Here is a 15,351-nt window from a genome sequence, read left to right as displayed (position 1 = left end):
CCATTTGCTCGGGGGAGTGTGGGAAGAGACGTTTACTCCTCGGCGCTGAATAGCTTCTCGTTTTCCTGCTGGGCCTTCTCGAAGGCATCCTTGAAAAGATTGGCGTCTACAATGTATTAGCAAAGTTCCGGTACTCAGTCAAGACAACTTACTCTCGCTGTTGGCGAAGCGGATGGCCAGAGTCTGAGCCTCGGGCTCGCCCTCGCTGACATCGGCGGTCGCGTTCCAGACCCAGCTGCGGTCACTGCCGACGTTGGGGCTCAACTTCATGTCGGGGACGACTGGACAGCGTTAGCAATTGCATCCCATAGATTCTCCAATGCAAACTCACCGTAGTGGTTGGCGCAGACCTTGAGGGTCTTGTCCCGGCGCATCACCAGGCGGGTCTTCTGGTTCTCCTTGTGCTTCAGCAACCGGACGTCACCAGTGCCGCGCTCCTTCCACTCCTTGCTCTCACGGTCGAACTTGAACAGCTTCGCGCGCATCTTGAAGACCTGCTCCTCGAGCTCCTCGTTGGTCTTGGTCTCCACCGTCTCGGTCAGGCGGATCACGGGCTCGAAGTGGACTTCGGGGGATTCGGGAGCATCGTCCTCCTGTACACCAGTGAATTAGCACATGTTTTTGTGAACAGCACAATTCGAAGTGAATAAAAAGATGCCCCGCCACACAGGACGTGGGCGGACTGCAGTGGTCTACACCTCGCAGGTACACGGCACACGACACTCCATTCCATCATGAATTGTCCAAAACTCACCTCCTCAGTGGCCTTCTGGGCCTTGGAAGAGCCAGAGGGCTCATCGGCACCCTCCTCAGTCTCCTCCTTCTTCTCCTTCTTCGGGCCACCGCCGAACATGGAGAAGACGCTGTCAGAGGTCTTCGCAGCAGCGTCCTTGGCAGTATCCGCAGCCTGCTTGGCAGTGTCGACAACAGCCTCAGTCGCAGACTTCTCGCCCTCACCCGTGGCGGCGCTGGTCTCCTCGGGCTTCTGGGCCGCCGCCTCAGGAGCAGCGGTGGTGGGGTCGGGCTTGGTCTCCGCGACGTCAGACATGGTGAGAGAGGATTGGAGGGGATTGGAGAGAGAAAGGGTTATGCAGAGCAGACAAGAGTGATTGAATAGAACAACAGGGGAGCCCAACGGAAAGATTTGTTTGTTGTAGGGAGGTCGATGAGGGGGGAAAATTCACTGGTTGGGTTTGGGTGTGGCCGCGGGCAAAATCCGCCACCGCCTAGCGACATAAGTTACGGGATCTACAGCATAACAACAACAAACAAAAGAGTGATTATTGATCGATTGATTGATTGATTCAGTTGAGTACTATTCATGTCGCCATTTGCAGTGAAGCAGAAGAAAAGAAAGAAATAAGAGACCACCATCAGCCAAAAACTAATATCAATAAGCAAGGAAGAAAACAGAGCGAGCAAAAGGGACCCATTCACTCTCCCCCTCTGCGTCCGACAAAGTAACGAGCCCTCGTTTGAGCTCGATCCAGCGCAGCACACTTCCTGGCATTGCGGACACGATCCATCATGGCATGGAGGTCAACTTTGGCAGCTGATTCCCCCAGACGATTCCACACGTCGCTGGCCAACACCTTGGCCTCGCGGTTCACTCGAGCAGATCGACGTTGCAATTCGGAAGAGACGCTGCGGAACCGCTGGACGGCAGTCTGGGAGAAGACACCAGAGAGCTGCTTGGATCGTGACAGGACAGTGTCTCGGACCTTCATGCTTTCACGGCGGAGCCGTTCTGCATCCTGGCGGAGGAAGTGCGACCTCTTGACCACGTCCCCGACGAGCACCTGTAGATCAGTAGAAACCCGGCCATACACCTCCGTGAGACCGGTCTGTGCCGTATGCCAGTCCTGTACGAGGTGCGAAGAGACGTCCTGCGCCGCCCGCCTCCAGCTTTCAATTTTTAGCCAGGGAGTCCCAAAGTCGACCGCCGTGGTTTGATTCAACGGTGACTTGGACTTGGCCACAATGGTCACGTTGACCACGCCGTAGGCATCCTCGCGACCCAGCTTCAGCGAATACACACCGTCAAATATCTGTGATAGTTCATATGGAAGCATCTGGTTGTGCCGGTGGACGCTCACGTTGAAGCGTGGTTGCTTTTTGGAGGATGTAAAGCTGTGTGGAGGTTTGATGACTACGTGACAGTCTCCGACGACCTGAATTTCAAAGGTATTGGTTCTCGCCGGCGAATTTGAGACTGGGATCGTGAGTCCCGTCGCTTCATTTGATGAATGGATGCGCAAACTCGGAACATCGCCTGGTGGCCGTACAGCGAGTGAGGTCTGCTTCAGCCGGTCCAAAGTCACGACAGCCGTGGGAGTATTGTAGTTTGTCGCAAGGGAAAATGAGTTGGTTGCAGTCGATCCAGCCATCCACTGGGCGAGGAAGAGCACCATCGTCTTTACAGCTGCATATCCGATCGAGAGCGCGATGGCCGAGATCAGGGTGAGAGTAACAAGACGTAACATCGGGGCTAGTTCGCGAGCCCGAGTGGTGTAGGAATGGGGGATCCAATTACCTGGGTACTTTTCGAGATCAAGGATGGAGTAATGATCAAGAGCCTTCCGGGTGTCGGAGGAGGCTTTATGTGTCTTCTTTGGATACAGACTCACAAGCGAAGCGAGATTTCGGTTGAGCTGACTAGGAGTGATGCTCTCAAACGTCTTCAAGTCAATTGGGTATCGCCTAAGAACAGCGGTCTCTCCCGTGAGACGATGCCGGGACTCTAGGCACATGTGAAGGCTGTTGTGATTCAGAGGGATGATTTCGCTAGGGTTTTTCCAGAGTGGCTCCTCTGAGATCACCATCGCGGGGATTCCATGCCGCTCGAGGAAGCTGTAGGCCAAGCGCCGGGTTTTCACGGTGACCGCATCATCACAAGAAGACACGAACAAGATTGCTACATCGGGCACAGTCCATTCCGTCGTGGATGAGACAGAGTATTCCGACCCCGTCCAGGAGGAGGTGCAAGGTGGTCGATTTTTGAACCTCAGGTTCACTGTATTGGGTTGATTCTCCTGAAGGCCAGCACTAGCTTCCAGACATTCATCGACCACGAGCTGGACATGGATCGGGAGGAGCTCTGCAAAGTTGGGTACGGCCCCGGCCCCGAACGATGTCGGCACAACATGGTATCGAGAGGACTCTGCAGAGCTTGTCTCTGAAGTGGGACATGAACTGGATACCAGGACATCACCGATTTTGTCAAGAATGATGTTTCGGAAGCCTGAGTGTCCAATGTAGAGCACCCGGAAAGGTTTATCTAAGTCGAGGCTTTGCTTGATCATGGTCTGCTGGACGGTGGCCATCAGAATTGAATCAGTCGAGCTATACGGAAGTCGGCTCTTCAATTCTGAGGCCGCTGCTCCCTCAAAGACGCGAATGGTATGCTTCAGCTCCACTCGTTCCTGTATCTCGGGCCATTTCTCGGGCTCCACGAACTCAATAGAGTCCAGGGAATGCGGAAGAGCAGGCTTCGTAGTCAAGTTGCTATCGTCGATAGGGCTTCCTTCTTGAGCGTAGAGTATAGGAAGCTCTTGAGTGCCAGAGATGTAGCTCTGGATATCATCCCCCGCGTCATTCAAGTCGGCCCCACCATAGTCCTGAGGATCGGCATCGCTGCCACTGTACCGGCCGTCGAGGCTTGCAACGTCGTCGGGGCTGGTCTGATCGATCAGAGACCCCACATCTGTCTGCTCGGAACGACTGCCGTCCTCCGAGTGTAGATCAGACACGCTCAGAGTGGCCCAGCTCTCGCTCAGAGTCTTGAGCGGATGATCGGGCAGTCGATCTGACGTCATGCTGGTAGGTCGTGAACGAGATAACCACTCCTCGACGGGGGCTGAGAGCGGCGGAAGGGTCGGATACTGGAGGTGGGAGGCAGTGCTGGTCGGACGCCTGCGGGATGACTCTGAAGTGTCAGTCATGGTTTTCTGCCAGAGGCAGTCATGGAGGTAAGTGGAGAAGCGGTTGCGAAAACCAAGGGAGCGAAAGAGCGAAACGAGACGGTCGGAAGGCAGGGGTAGATGAGGCGTAGATGGATGTAGGCAGGGGGAGGAACAGGCAGGAAGTCAAAAGGTAAGAAAGGAGGAAGATACAATCAGAGTCTCATGTGCCCAAATAGAGTGAGTGACCTGGTTAAGGCAGGTGGGCTGGTGGGTCCGCGGGGGGATGGTCCCGTTGGTCAAGCAGTAAACAGTGATACTATGTAGTACTCTGTGTTGGATTTGGCTGATGGTGGAATGTGAGTAGGAAGAGAGACAGAGAGAGAGAGCGAGCGTGAGAGGGGAAGAACAGGTGATGATGATAAGAGTGGATGACCCGGTGCCCAGTCATGGCGGGGAGGTACTGAGTACCGGATGAGACTATGGGAAGAGTATAGTGACACAAGTACCGAGTACCTGTAGGAAGTATATCTATGTTGTAGATAGTCACCCCATTAGTCGATCTACTGTGTTTGTGCAGGAGAACTTACTGGAATGAAGCTCTAGTAGATATTATCATTCTCTAATAGTAAACAGATGAGTTGGGTATACCAAGTCACTGTTGCCTGGTTCAGTGTGCCCGAACTACTTTTGACTGGCAGTTTGGCTCGGGTGTTTCGGATCACCAAGACTAAATAATGGTTACATTATTGGAGCCTACTTCGAATGACTGGTCATCCTCATAGGATCCGAAGCATCTCCCCTGCTCGATGGAAGACATCTTTAGCTAATTTCATTATTTCGTTGCTGGTCGGCCTACTAACTATTCCCTGGTTGCTGCGCGCACTGCCAGTCTGTGTATTATCTACCTTCCTAGCCTACCTCGACGGCCGATTGCTCATTTTCCTTATCGAAGGCACTAAATCCAAGCCACTCAGCGAAAAGGTCACCAGGTGGGGTTATTTATCTCTCTAGACCCTGAATTCCTTGCGTAGTCCCATCGCATCCACTATGTAGAGCTACCAATTTCCTTCGGGCCCCATGGGGCTAGATTGATCAAACACTTAACCTTGTGTCCAAGCGCAAGCTAATTTTATTATTAGATTGCCGCGGACTCTCAATTCTTGGTTTAAAAGGTCACCGGGTGAGTTACTACTCTCTCTAGACCCTGAATTCCTGCGTAGTCCCATCGCATCCACTATGTAGAGCCACCAATTTCCTTCGGGCCCCATGGGGCCAGATTGATCAAACGCTTAACCCTATGCCCAAGCGCAAGCTAGTTTATTAATAGTTTGCCGCGGTCTCTCAGTTCTTGGTATTGGCGAGTGAACAACTATAACCGGTGTATATCTCCCATCAATATTGAATAATATATACCATAATCATGATATCATTTAACCCCTGTTCGGTGAAATAATTAAGCTAAACCGGGCATTTATTTCTCTTTCCTCCATCCTGAACAAATTCGTTCCTGGGGTTAGTGTGGGTCGGGCTTTTTGGTAAAGGGGCCAAGGATCGCATTAAGCTAAATGGGGCGGAATGGCGTGTGTTCCAGGGTCCAGGATTGTTGGTGCTCTCAATGGCTTGAAAACCTCCTACCAAGTAATTGGTTGAAGAATAGAACGCCAAAAGACTCAGGTAAAAAGAGGTCCAAGGAAAATGCTATAAATCCCTGAACCCTTCCAAAGTACTACTCTCCAGTACGGGTACGCTTGGCACATTTCTATACCTCCACTTAACTCGCCTTCTTTTCTGCATATATACTACTGTGTGGTGTATACCTTCACATCATGTATCTTTCCAGTACCCTCGTCATCACCTCTCTGCTTGCCAGCATTGTCAACAGCAGCCCTCTCTTCCCGCTGGCCCGGGAACCCAACGCGCAGCCCAAACAAACGCTCACCTTTACGGAATCCGAGAATAACGGCTATTGTTTTGCTAAACTGGATAATATCCTCGGATGCTCAGGGGAAACCATCTATCCCATTGGCGAATTCGTCAATGACCGCTGCACCAAATGTAATGCCCTTATACTTCAACAATACTCCACCATTCCGACTAACAAACATATTACAGTCACCTCGGCTCTTGCTGATAACGAACCCTCAGCCGCTATCCCTGTCTGTGACAGGAAACTGACGGTGACATGGACCAAAGACGTATGGGGCAACCAGCAGGCTGCATTTAAGTTCCCCAAAGCCGACATCGGGGAAGAACGGATGGAGATCGTCGGTGTCAACTTTTATACCAAGGGAGTCGCCAATGAGGTTGGAGTCACCGAGAATTTTCTGACATGGTGATTTCAGTGCAGCACAGTAAACACTGCTGGCCGGGGGTTTGTTATGGTTTAAAAGGTTTCGCGCGCTGGGGCCGCGGAAGTCAGATTTTACCAGTATATGCTTAGAGAGCGTGATTTTGTAAATAACCAGTTATAAGATATCCCCTTTGTAATCAGAATTAGAATGGAAAAATTTTCCACCTCGGGTCCAAACTGTGCTCTATGTTATGTTGTAGTATTCTTTTTGCGACAGTCGATGTTCGAGCCGACAGCCATCGTATCGCCGAAGCCGATAAGATGAGGCAAAGTACTGGATACTTGCATCTGGGTGTCAAGGCCTAGCCTAGAGCAGGTACCAGATACTTCCCCGGATAACGAGCTAGCCCTTGAGCCTCGGCAGTTTCGGGGGCAAAGCGGAGAACACCAATACTTCTCAAAAGGCCTCGTCTTCTTCCTCTTCCACCTTCACTTCCTGCCTTTTGTTCCTCCCATCCCTCTATACAGTCGGTAAGTGATACAAGCAGCATTCCTTCTAGCCATTATTATTCCCTCGCAAGCCCGCATCGCAACACTCCGAATTCCCCGCAATAACTTCCAACCCAACACTGGCGTTTGGCCGAGGGACAAAATGCATACTAACACTCTTCGAATTAGTCTCTCCATCCCCAAGACATCATGGCCGCAGATCGTCTGAGCTCTCTCCTGAGCCACCTCAAGCCCGGCTCCAGCGGCGTCAACGCCATGTAGGTACCTCAGACCCAATCATATGGCCAAGTCTAAAAAGTCGCACAGCACTCAAAAGAACCCGGATGACGTGGTGATCACCCTCGCCCTGCGGACACCTCTGACCAAGGCCCGCAAAGGTGGCTTCAAGGACACAGAGCTGGACTACATCGTGTACGCCCTGCTGAAGGAAACTTTATCCAAGTCGAAAATCGACCCTGCGCTGATCGAGGACGTGTGCCTGGGCAATGTCAACGACGGCAAGGCCGCCTACATGGTCCGCGCTGCCGCTTTGGCAGCCGGCATCCCGCACACCTCGGGTGCCTCGTCCGTCAACCGCTTCTGCTCGTCCGGCCTGAAGGCCGTGCAGGACATCGCGAACCAGATCTCGTTGGGCGCCATCGACATCGGTGTTGCGCTCGGCGCAGAGCTGATGTCTGCCGCAGGCGATCGATTGGAGCGCCCGTTCAACGAGGAAGTGCTGCGCAACCCGGAGTCGGCCGACTGCATGCAGCCCATGGGCCAAACCTCGGAGAACGTCGGTGCCGACTTTGGCATCTCACGCGAGATGCAGGACCGCTACGCGGCGGAGTCGTTCCGTCGTGCGGAGGCTGCGCAGAAGGCGGGCTGGTTTGATGATGAGATCGTCCCGATCACTACCAAGGTCAAGGACCCCAAGACCGGCGAGGTGACGCAGGTCACTCTCACTCGCGATGACGGCGTTCGCTACGGCACGACCGCCGAGTCTCTGAGCAAGATCCGGCCTGCGTTCCCGCAGTTCGGTGACCGGACGACTGGTGGCAATGCCAGCCAGGTGACTGACGGCGGTATGTTTTCTTCCTCTCTTTTTTTTTTTTACCATAGTAAGCTATACTAACATCCAAAACAGCCGCCTCCGTCCTCCTCATGCGCCGCTCCAAGGCCATCGAGCTCAACCAACCCATCCTGGCCAAGTTCTGCGGCGCCACCGTGGCCGGCGTCCCACCGCGCGTGATGGGCATCGGCCCAACGGCCGCCATCCCCAAGCTGCTGAGCAAGTTCAACCTGAGCAAGGACGATATTGAAATCTACGAGATCAACGAGGCCTTTGCCTCCATGGCCGTCTACTGCGTCAGCAACCTCGGTCTCGACCACGCCAAGGTCAACCCGCGTGGTGGCGCCATTGCTCTCGGCCACCCGCTGGGAGCTACCGGAGCGCGCCAGATTGCTACGATTCTCAGCGAGGCACGCCGCACGAAGAAGAAGGTTCTTGTCACGAGTATGTGTATTGGAACTGGCCAGGGTATGGCTGGTCTGTTCGTTAACGAGCAAGTGTAAATACTGCATTACTGAGAATTTCATGAGAATGTCATTATTGTTCATGGGAATATAACTATCATCAGTCGTAAAAAGATAGCAGTCGTAGTCGTAGTATGTACAAACAGTGGATGTCGTAAATGCGCAATGTATGCTATATCACGGAACTTCATGCTCCTGATCCCCCTGCTCGGTATGCTTCCTCTCCTTCCGCATCCTCTCCTCGGCTGCACGCGCCAGGATCTCCCTGCGACTCTCGCTGCTGCTCTCAGCCATCCCAACCCTCCTCCCAGCATCATCCTCCCTCAACCCACCCAGCACAAACTCACCTCCCGTCCACCCCTGCTCATCCACATGCTCCAGCCCACCCTGCGCACTGTCCCAATCGGCCGGATTATAAAATTCATTCTCCGTAAGCCGATGCCCACTTGCCGCCTGCTCCACCTCGCGTTCAATCTGCGCCGTCAGATCCCAGAAATCACGATCATGTTCCCCAAACACACAGTGCGCCAGCTCGTGACACAGTGTTTTGCGGATCGTGCGGTAATCCCGGTATCCGTCGTAGGCATCTGTGCGTAGGCGCAGCTCGATCACCTCGCCTTTATTCCTGTTTAACCCGAGGGTGCGCGACTCCATGGTTGTGTGTTCGATGGGGTTCATTTCTGTGAGGAGCGGCACGCTGAATTTGTGTTTTGCCATTGCGGCGCGGATACCCCGGTCATCGCGTAGGCGGGTGAGGAAGGCGAGGGAGCGTTCGGGTTGCGGGAGGTACGAGAGTGGAAGGAGGCGATGGAATGTGTAGTTATTGTTTGGGCTTGAGCTGGAGAGTGTGTGCACACCAGTCCGGGATGCTGAGGCGGGCTTGGGATTTCGTCGGGCTGCGGCTAGCGCTGAGGCGCGAGCTTCGTCGCGACGCCGTGTGCTGGCGGATTGCTCGTGCAGGTCGGCGATGGCCTTGGCGGGGGTGCCGAGGAGGGTGATTTTGAGCTTGGGCGAGCTGAGGGGGATGAGCGCATCGAGGCGGGTGGGCGGGAACGGGGCCTTTTGCATCCCCGGCTTGGGCGCGATCAGTAGCTTCTGGTTTGCGACTGGGATGTTGAGGGTTGTCTCGATTAGAGAGGTGAGGTCGTGGAGAGTTGCCGAGGCGGCAAGCTGAAGCGTGTGAGGGTTGCCATGGTGGTGAACGGTCAGCTCGAGAGAGTCCATGATTATTAGGTGGTTGGAGGTAGGAAAAACCCAAAGAGAAAACAAGATAAGCTGATATAGTTGCCCTGCGGAGGCGAAATTCGATGCGCTTCCACTCGGTTTGTAAGCGCCGAAACAGGCAATTTGTATACTTGGGACTTTACACCGTTACTTCCATCAACCATATGACAAGTTCCGTAGCCAGCCGCTCAGGTTGATCAAACATGATCAAATGCCCTGCTTCCTTGACCAAAACGACTTCCTTTGCCCCAATCATCTGGGCTAATCTCTCTGCGCGATCAACGGGAATCCATTTGTCCTCGATTCCCCAGATAATCTTCACTGGAGCCGTGCTACCGATATCTCTATAGCGTCCCTCGATATCCTCCACATGTCTCTGGTCAGCTTGTACTATCTGTCGGATAAACGCCTCTTGGCCCTGACGCCCATCGGCAACCCACGGTTGCACAAGCTGGTCTTCAACAAGACTCGGGAGAGGCTTAAATGCCGCTCCCTGGATATATGCGTGAACCATGCCTCGGAAGACTTCGTCCGAGATCGAGGTGAAGATGGACTGGTTCTGGGAGACAAGACGGAAAAAGGGACTTCCGAAAGGACGGAGAGCGACAACATCAATCAGGCAGAGGCTCGCATATTGACAGCCAAACAGGATATTCGCGCAGAGTGTAATAAGCCCGCCGTTATCATGTGCAATGACGTGTGGAAGTCGGTCCGTGGTGAAATTCCATGACCTGTAGAGGGCGGCGAATGCCTCAGCCTGGCCGGCAAGAGACGCGTCCAATTCTTCGGTGTTACCATCCTTGGGGGCTATAGGCATACCCCCGAGTGATTCACCGAAGCCAGGATTATCAAAGAGATAAACCTTGTAACGACAGGAAAGTGACTCTGCGAAAGGCATCCAGACATAAGAAGACCAAGGCGTTCCGTGGACGAAAACAAGCGGTGGGTTGCTATCATCGCCGAGACATGTCCAGCGGATTGAATATTCATAACCATCACTCCGGTAAGTGAAGTTTTCGCCTAAGGCTACTGGATTGAGGGCCATCTTTTGTTTTGTTCGCTCTCGAGCTGTGGATTCTGCTAGCCGAGAAGATGAGATTGCCTTATTATGGAGGTGGAACAATAGAAATAGATGTAGATACATTGTTCTTTTTTGTCTGTCTTGGAAATGCCGGTCTTGGATTGACTCATTCCTGCTAGATTGAATACGAGATCTACTGAACCGAATCAACCAGATTCTTACGAAATTTAGAGTAATCTTCTCGTATAGTGGTGTAAGACGGCATTATGTAGGTCCGTCAATATAGACGAGATGATCTTCACGCTTGATGATTGTTTACAGCCATATTCGAAAACATTTTACTCCACACTCTTGCGACTTAGTTCTTGAACCCTAACACGAGATACGCTAATCTGATTATAGCTCTTCCCATAGTAATCCCTGTAGGGCTGCATCGTATTCATCCGTAGAAACCGATCGAATAATTGATAGGATCTACCAGACCGGTAGATGGCTTACTTCATGTCAAACAGCCCCTGGTCTAAGCAAATATTCAGTATAGAATGGAATCCCTGCATTCTCATGATAAATAGAGCGCTTTTAGATAGTTACAATTGAACACTTTTCCCTCTCTCTTGGGGACCATTGGCCCATTCGTTCACTTGTCGATACACGCATTCCGATCAGCGTAATTCAAGCCTCATGCAGAGACAGATTCAAGTCCTGGCCGATGACTTTTCCGCCTTCCAGTTTTACCTGTTCGATGGGTTGAAACACGAAGAAGACACGTAAAACACCAGAATTGTCTTTCTTTTCAGTAATATTCCGCCAAGCATGAGCTGTACCTCGTTGAACAAATACATCACCCTTTTTTAGTACTGTTTTCTCACCAGAATCAAGGACTAGTTCTGTAGTGCCATCAATTACGACACCATAATCGAGGGTCGCTGTTCGGTGCATCGGGACAGCTGAACCCGCAGGAACCTCGATGATTGTGCAGGAGGTGCCGTTTGGCGGATTCAAAGGCGATGGATCCGAGAGCTGGGAGTGATAGTGCTTGATGTCGAGATTGGCCTTTGGCTCTGGTGTTGCAGAACTTGGAGGGGAAAGCCCTTTCACGGGAAAAGTACTTGTATTATAGGCCAGAGCATAGTCTGACGTTGTGGGTTTGCCAGGGGGAACTGGGAACCCAGTAAATGATACCTGTTCCTTAACCGCGTTGCTAAAGATAGCTTGGCCACTTGTAGGATCATGAGTTGTGATGACCCGACGGAGAGCTTCGGGCTGTCTTTTTCCGACCGACATATTATTGTCAAGGTTAAGAGAGAACAAAGCGGATACTTAAAATTCAGCACCAGTTAGTTGAAACCGAGAATATGCCAGATTTGAGCCTAGGCACGTTCGGCACTTATATATTTAACTCTAGAAGGAATATGACTTAAATTCTAGATCATCGTAAATTTAACAAGTCAACAAGAGACCAATATTCTCGTCATAGGATGTGGGTAGTTACCAGTGTGACTTTTAATTAACCATCGATCCCTTTACCAGGGTCTGGCGACCCACGGAAACCTTTTCCATATAATAACAACTATTTTTTGTCATCTTAAGGTCATAGTGACCCCATTCAAAATACTAACTCATGAGCACGCCATGGATGAAAGTACAGCATTGGGATTGTATGGGAGTCTCAGACTTTTGGAACACCACTGCACTAGATATGAGGCATATAACGATTTTAGTCCTGTTTTCCATACCCGCAGTTAAGTGCCACTTCACATGTTAAGTCGAGGAAGCGCATCGCATCATATTGTAGGCGCTACGATAGATTGGTTTTTCTCTAAATCTTAACAAAGTCCTGGAGTCGAGTCTATGCGAGTGCAAGAGAACAGAATAGCGAAGGTACGTGGCACGCTCCCTCGATTTTAGGTGAGCATTTTTCAAAAGATCTCCATTTTTTTGAAATTATAATAGGATTTTGATAAATATACTTTTCCCAAGCTCTTGTTAGAATAAAAAAGATTCGAAACCCGCGTGAAGCATTTGAACTTATCAGGAAAACTTTTGTCCAGCACATTGAAGTATTGCATAGTGAAGCTCAGAGGTCTGATAACGCGGGTGCTCCTGGTGCTGGAGGCGCGGAAAATTTTGTCTGGATAAACACCTTCTGTATGCCCATTTCGCGTTTATTGAATAAATCATAGACCGTCTCCATGTCTTCGAGCTTGAACCGATGGGTGACCATATGAAGAGGGTGGATCTTCCCCTCTTGGATATACTTTAAGAGGAGATTCCAGTATTTTTGGACAGGAGCTTGTCCATTGCCAGCGAGATGGATTCCAGTCTCCATTAACGAACCAATGTTGAAATGGTTACACTATCCTCGTTAGTATAACAGTTTTACTATAGGAAGATGCCACTCACATAACCAGCATATACACCTGTGACACCACAACGGCCGAACCCACGGACAGAGGTAATCATCTCATTAAGGAGTTCAGACGTATCCGTTTCCATTCCCAGTAGTCTTTCAAAGTAATGAGCCCATCCTTTCGCATACTCACCAGCGGCACACTCAATCGCAACATCAGGTCCACGGCCGTCGCACATTTTTTTTAGAGTTACGGTAACAGACTCCTCTTTTAGGTTCGTATACTCGATTGTCTCGAGCTTAGGTAGAACCTTTTTGACGAAGTCTAGTCGCCATTTTCCATGGCCGCCATCAATAAGGATAACCCTCTTAGCACCATTGAAGAAGCTGAATTCAGCGGCCATTTGCCCAACTGGGCCTGCTCCCCAGATTGCCACAGTGTCACCCTCTTCAACTCCTGTATCAACAACGGCGTTCCAAGATGTTGCTAGCACATCGGAAAGGTAGAGACCTTTCTCATCAGGGACGTCGTCAGGCAGCTGAAGGAGATTCACGTCACCATAAGGGACACGAACATACTCCGCTTGCCCACCAGCAAAGCCTCCCGTGAAGTGGGAGTATCCAAACATGCCTAATACGGCCTTAGTATAATAGCCTCACATCAGACAGCTATCTAAAGAGGGAACATACCAGCTGTTCGACGTCCATATAGCTTACTAGCCGCCTCGCTCGAATTCGTGCGCTCACACATTGAGGACAACTTCTTTTCGCAATAATAACACTTCCCACAGGCAATTTGAAAGGACGCCACAACGCGGTCGCCCACTTGAACCTTCTTGACTGCCGGTCCCACGCTTGAGATAATGCCGCAGAATTCGTGGCCAAGGATATCACCTTTCTGGAGATCAGGGATGGCCTCTATATATCGATAACGGATGAGCAGCATTTCATTGTTATCAAGTCACTACATACCATGGAAGAGGTGTAAATCACTCCCACAAATAGTGCTGCCCGTCACCTTAAGTATGACATCGCCTTCATCGATGATCTTCGGGCGAGCCGTCTCCACTATAACAAACTGTATGAGCAAGAAAACCGAATTATGCCGAGAGATTGAATTGAAGGTCGTGATGGGCAGAATGACTGACCAACTTTAACCGAATTCTTCCCTTGCCAGGTCAAGGCTTTCATCCTATGGCTTAGGTCGCCATATCCCTGGGCCCCGTAGTTGCTAACGTCTGTAGTGATAGAGGCAGCCATTGTATAAGTCCACTAAGAATTTCTGCTCGAGAATTTTTTGAGTGCAATGATTTATTTTCGTTTTGATTGATTGGCCTTTGGCTCGTTCAAATCGTAAGGAGGAGAGTTATATATTCGTCTACCGGGAAGCGAGGCGCCTTCGATTTTTGACATCATCTTTGGGTCTCCGAGCTCCATATCAAACGAATTGAGGACCATTGAACCAATATTTGGTTATGAAAGGTTCTAAAATAGTGGAGCTATTTAAGGAATGTCAAACTGTGGAACCAGGATACTAACTTTATTGTTTCTGCAACATGAAAGTTTTTTTCATTGCTTGGTAGGTCCAAACGTTAACGGCCGTTCTGAACACCCATGAAGTTACGACTAAGCGGGTGCTGCTTCCTATGACGACGTAGTTAAAAATCTTGAGTCTAGACGATCAGTGGCCTTCTGTTCGTAACAGAGTCGTCATCAATCCAAATTTTGACCGTCATAATTTGTCGCACGCGCATTCTCTAATTATTGTCTTTTGGGACGAGATTAATCAATTTTGGTCGTTTTGGAATTGGGAGCTTGGCTGCTTCGGGATTGTGCCTCCGAGGCAGTGAAGGGGGGCAAGGAGATGACATCACACTGTCCAAAGAAAGGACCTGGTCATTTTATACTATATGTCAAAATCTAGACGTATGACGGTCCTACATGGAAGTGCAAATCACGGAGCAATTAATCTCTGATTCTGATAAATCTAGGGAATGCCCAACAACTTAAAGGCAAACTATCCAACAATAATAGTTAACTAGACTAATACAAATTAGGTAATAATTCTCCCTTGTACTTTCAGCATTTGGACTGGACCGGCTGGATTCAAGCGCCATATAACTTCTGGTGCGTCGCTCAACCGTCCCGTCGATGCATTTCCTCCTACGCCGGCCGCCCACCCACTCTAACGACTCGAAATAATACGGTATTGTCGGATCACACGGTGCATTCCTCCCTGCCTCAACATAACCCTTCATCGACATCGTCGCCCCTTCATCTCCGCCATTCCCGCTCCACGCCGACCGGCCTTGCCAGGCTACAATCGCCCTCGCTCAGGGCGGGCCACCACCACGCTCATCGACAGAGCCAAATTTTGGTATTACGATTTGCTGCTCTTTCAGATCTCGCCATGTACATGAGGTCTGCCTGATGCAGATTGAGCGCAACTATTCGAGGCCCGCTGCTGACTTGCACGAAGTTGGGACGAGTGCACCCTTGTCATCGGCTCACATCGCAAAATGAACTGAGTGCATGGTTG

At 50.8% G+C, this 15,351-nt stretch overlaps 8 protein-coding genes across 8 annotated transcripts; 2 read left to right on the top strand and 6 right to left on the bottom strand.

The window, feature by feature from the left end:
* Nucleotides 1-32: 32 nt before the first annotated feature.
* On the bottom strand, nucleotides 33-1,048 carry N7510_004091 (Ran GTPase-binding protein YRB1; the record flags this gene model as incomplete). Its single annotated transcript, XM_056976017.1, has 4 exons — nucleotides 33-106; nucleotides 153-281; nucleotides 332-593; nucleotides 755-1,048. 4 exons carry the CDS (start codon nucleotides 1,046-1,048, stop codon nucleotides 33-35), a joined length of 759 nt encoding a protein of 252 aa, XP_056835973.1.
* Nucleotides 1,049-1,433: 385 nt separating this feature from the next.
* On the bottom strand, nucleotides 1,434-3,941 carry N7510_004090 (uncharacterized protein; the record flags this gene model as incomplete). The annotated part of the gene is made up of 1 exon (XM_056976016.1): nucleotides 1,434-3,941. The coding sequence occupies one exon, from the start codon at nucleotides 3,939-3,941 to the stop codon at nucleotides 1,434-1,436; it is 2,508 nt and encodes an 835-aa protein (XP_056835972.1).
* Nucleotides 3,942-5,728: 1,787 nt separating this feature from the next.
* On the top strand, nucleotides 5,729-6,238 carry N7510_004089 (uncharacterized protein; the record flags this gene model as incomplete). The annotated part of the gene is made up of 2 exons (XM_056976015.1): nucleotides 5,729-5,957; nucleotides 6,015-6,238. 2 exons carry the CDS (start codon nucleotides 5,729-5,731, stop codon nucleotides 6,236-6,238), a joined length of 453 nt encoding a protein of 150 aa, XP_056835971.1.
* A 653-nt stretch (nucleotides 6,239-6,891) lies between these two features.
* Nucleotides 6,892-8,256, top strand: kat1 (putative 3-ketoacyl-CoA ketothiolase (Kat1); the record flags this gene model as incomplete). Its single annotated transcript, XM_056976014.1, has 3 exons — nucleotides 6,892-6,959; nucleotides 7,009-7,766; nucleotides 7,829-8,256. The coding sequence occupies 3 exons, from the start codon at nucleotides 6,892-6,894 to the stop codon at nucleotides 8,254-8,256; spliced, it is 1,254 nt and encodes a 417-aa protein (XP_056835970.1).
* Nucleotides 8,257-8,394: 138 nt separating this feature from the next.
* On the bottom strand, nucleotides 8,395-9,441 carry N7510_004087 (putative zinc metalloproteinase; the record flags this gene model as incomplete). Its single annotated transcript, XM_056976013.1, has 1 exon — nucleotides 8,395-9,441. One exon carries the CDS (start codon nucleotides 9,439-9,441, stop codon nucleotides 8,395-8,397), a length of 1,047 nt encoding a protein of 348 aa, XP_056835969.1.
* Nucleotides 9,442-9,580: 139 nt separating this feature from the next.
* On the bottom strand, nucleotides 9,581-10,486 carry N7510_004086 (alpha/beta fold hydrolase; the record flags this gene model as incomplete). Its single annotated transcript, XM_056976012.1, has 1 exon — nucleotides 9,581-10,486. One exon carries the CDS (start codon nucleotides 10,484-10,486, stop codon nucleotides 9,581-9,583), a length of 906 nt encoding a protein of 301 aa, XP_056835968.1.
* Nucleotides 10,487-11,134: 648 nt separating this feature from the next.
* Nucleotides 11,135-11,746, bottom strand: N7510_004085 (cupin domain-containing protein; the record flags this gene model as incomplete). The annotated part of the gene is made up of 1 exon (XM_056976011.1): nucleotides 11,135-11,746. The coding sequence occupies one exon, from the start codon at nucleotides 11,744-11,746 to the stop codon at nucleotides 11,135-11,137; it is 612 nt and encodes a 203-aa protein (XP_056835967.1).
* Nucleotides 11,747-12,539: 793 nt separating this feature from the next.
* On the bottom strand, nucleotides 12,540-14,072 carry N7510_004084 (zinc-dependent alcohol dehydrogenase; the record flags this gene model as incomplete). Its single annotated transcript, XM_056976010.1, has 5 exons — nucleotides 12,540-12,818; nucleotides 12,866-13,443; nucleotides 13,503-13,730; nucleotides 13,785-13,880; nucleotides 13,961-14,072. 5 exons carry the CDS (start codon nucleotides 14,070-14,072, stop codon nucleotides 12,540-12,542), a joined length of 1,293 nt encoding a protein of 430 aa, XP_056835966.1.
* Nucleotides 14,073-15,351: the final 1,279 nt, after the last annotated feature.

The sequence above is a fragment of the Penicillium lagena genome, assembly GCF_028827675.1.
Source record: "Penicillium lagena strain IBT 129212 chromosome Unknown utg000002l_segment0_segment0, whole genome shotgun sequence".
Classification (NCBI taxonomy): domain Eukaryota; kingdom Fungi; phylum Ascomycota; class Eurotiomycetes; order Eurotiales; family Aspergillaceae; genus Penicillium; species Penicillium lagena.
The sequence above is the reverse complement of the archived record's forward strand: the minus strand, read 5'-3'. Positions and strand labels throughout refer to the sequence as shown.